Genomic DNA, 959 nt, shown 5'->3' on the forward strand with positions numbered 1-959 from the left:
AGTCGTACTGCAATCCATCCCTTGTGATGGATTTAAAGTTCGGATGCTGATCATTTGGTTTTGGGAAGAGCAATGGTAATGCAAAGTTCTGCCCGCTGACATCACCCTGTACATTGAGGGGGTGATATGCAAATAGGTATCCTGCGCTTTCCGATTCGAAAATCGGAAATTGGACCCTATAGATTTCGTTTTTTTCCCAGAAGTAGACTCCAGGACTGAATTAGAAACTTTAATGTCGTGATCTGTTCCAACGACATTCATTTTCACCTTCTCTGAGAAGGTTTGATTCTTCTCCACTGTGATAGTGGTGGTACCCCGGTAGGATTTCCTTTCTCCTACCTTTCTCCTTTTTTCCTCCTTTCCAAGGAGTGAAGATTTACTCAGTGCTTCATCCTCACCGACAACTTGAGCAGAATTATCAACAAAATTTGAAGACAGTCCTAACACTGACGATACTTCATTGAATTTTTGTTGAAATTCTCCAATATATTGGTGGAATTTAAGAGTTGGATAATATCTATTAATGTTATGTCGAGTTGGCTAAGTTCCAGAGCTGCAACAGCTCGCCTAAAATAAGCTTTGGCATTGGTAGCGTCATACATTAAAATAAGAGAGCATAACTCACCTACTTTCTTAAAATCCTTTTTCTTGATAAAACACGCAGCCAAATTCAGATTGATAGCTAAAGCTAGGCTTAAAAACACAGACTTGTCCTCCTCATTAGTAACGTTCGCAAAAAACAGGAACTTGATGGCTTGACTATATTGTGCAATTGCTGACTTAAAGTCATTGTTTCTGTAAAAGGTATTACCCTCAGCTTTCAAACTTCGAGCATACTCGAAGATACCAAAAGGATTGAGAAGAAAATCAAGCCTCTGGACCCAACTAGTTGAAGAACAATCAAGCTCATCAAAGTGATAAAGGCATAGTTCCCCCTTTAACTCATCCATACTATTCAT

The 959-nt window shown here is 39.2% G+C and overlaps 1 protein-coding gene across 1 annotated transcript; it reads right to left on the bottom strand.

Annotated features, from left to right (window-relative positions):
- Positions 1-440: 440 nt before the first annotated feature.
- LOC130591135 (peptidyl-prolyl cis-trans isomerase FKBP62-like) lies at positions 441-959 on the bottom strand. Its single transcript, XM_057394062.1, has one exon. It carries the CDS (start codon positions 957-959, stop codon positions 441-443), a length of 519 nt encoding a protein of 172 aa, XP_057250045.1.

This window comes from Beta vulgaris, chromosome 4 (assembly GCF_026745355.1).
Source record: "Beta vulgaris subsp. vulgaris cultivar EL10 chromosome 4, EL10.2, whole genome shotgun sequence".
In the NCBI taxonomy this organism is placed as follows: Eukaryota; Viridiplantae; Streptophyta; class Magnoliopsida; order Caryophyllales; family Amaranthaceae; genus Beta; species Beta vulgaris.

What these genes read in the sequence shown, in the direction of transcription:
- LOC130591135 (XM_057394062.1), bottom strand. Translation starts at nt 959, where the DNA reads ATGAATAGTATGGATGAGTTAAAGGGGGAACTATGCCTTTATCACTTT.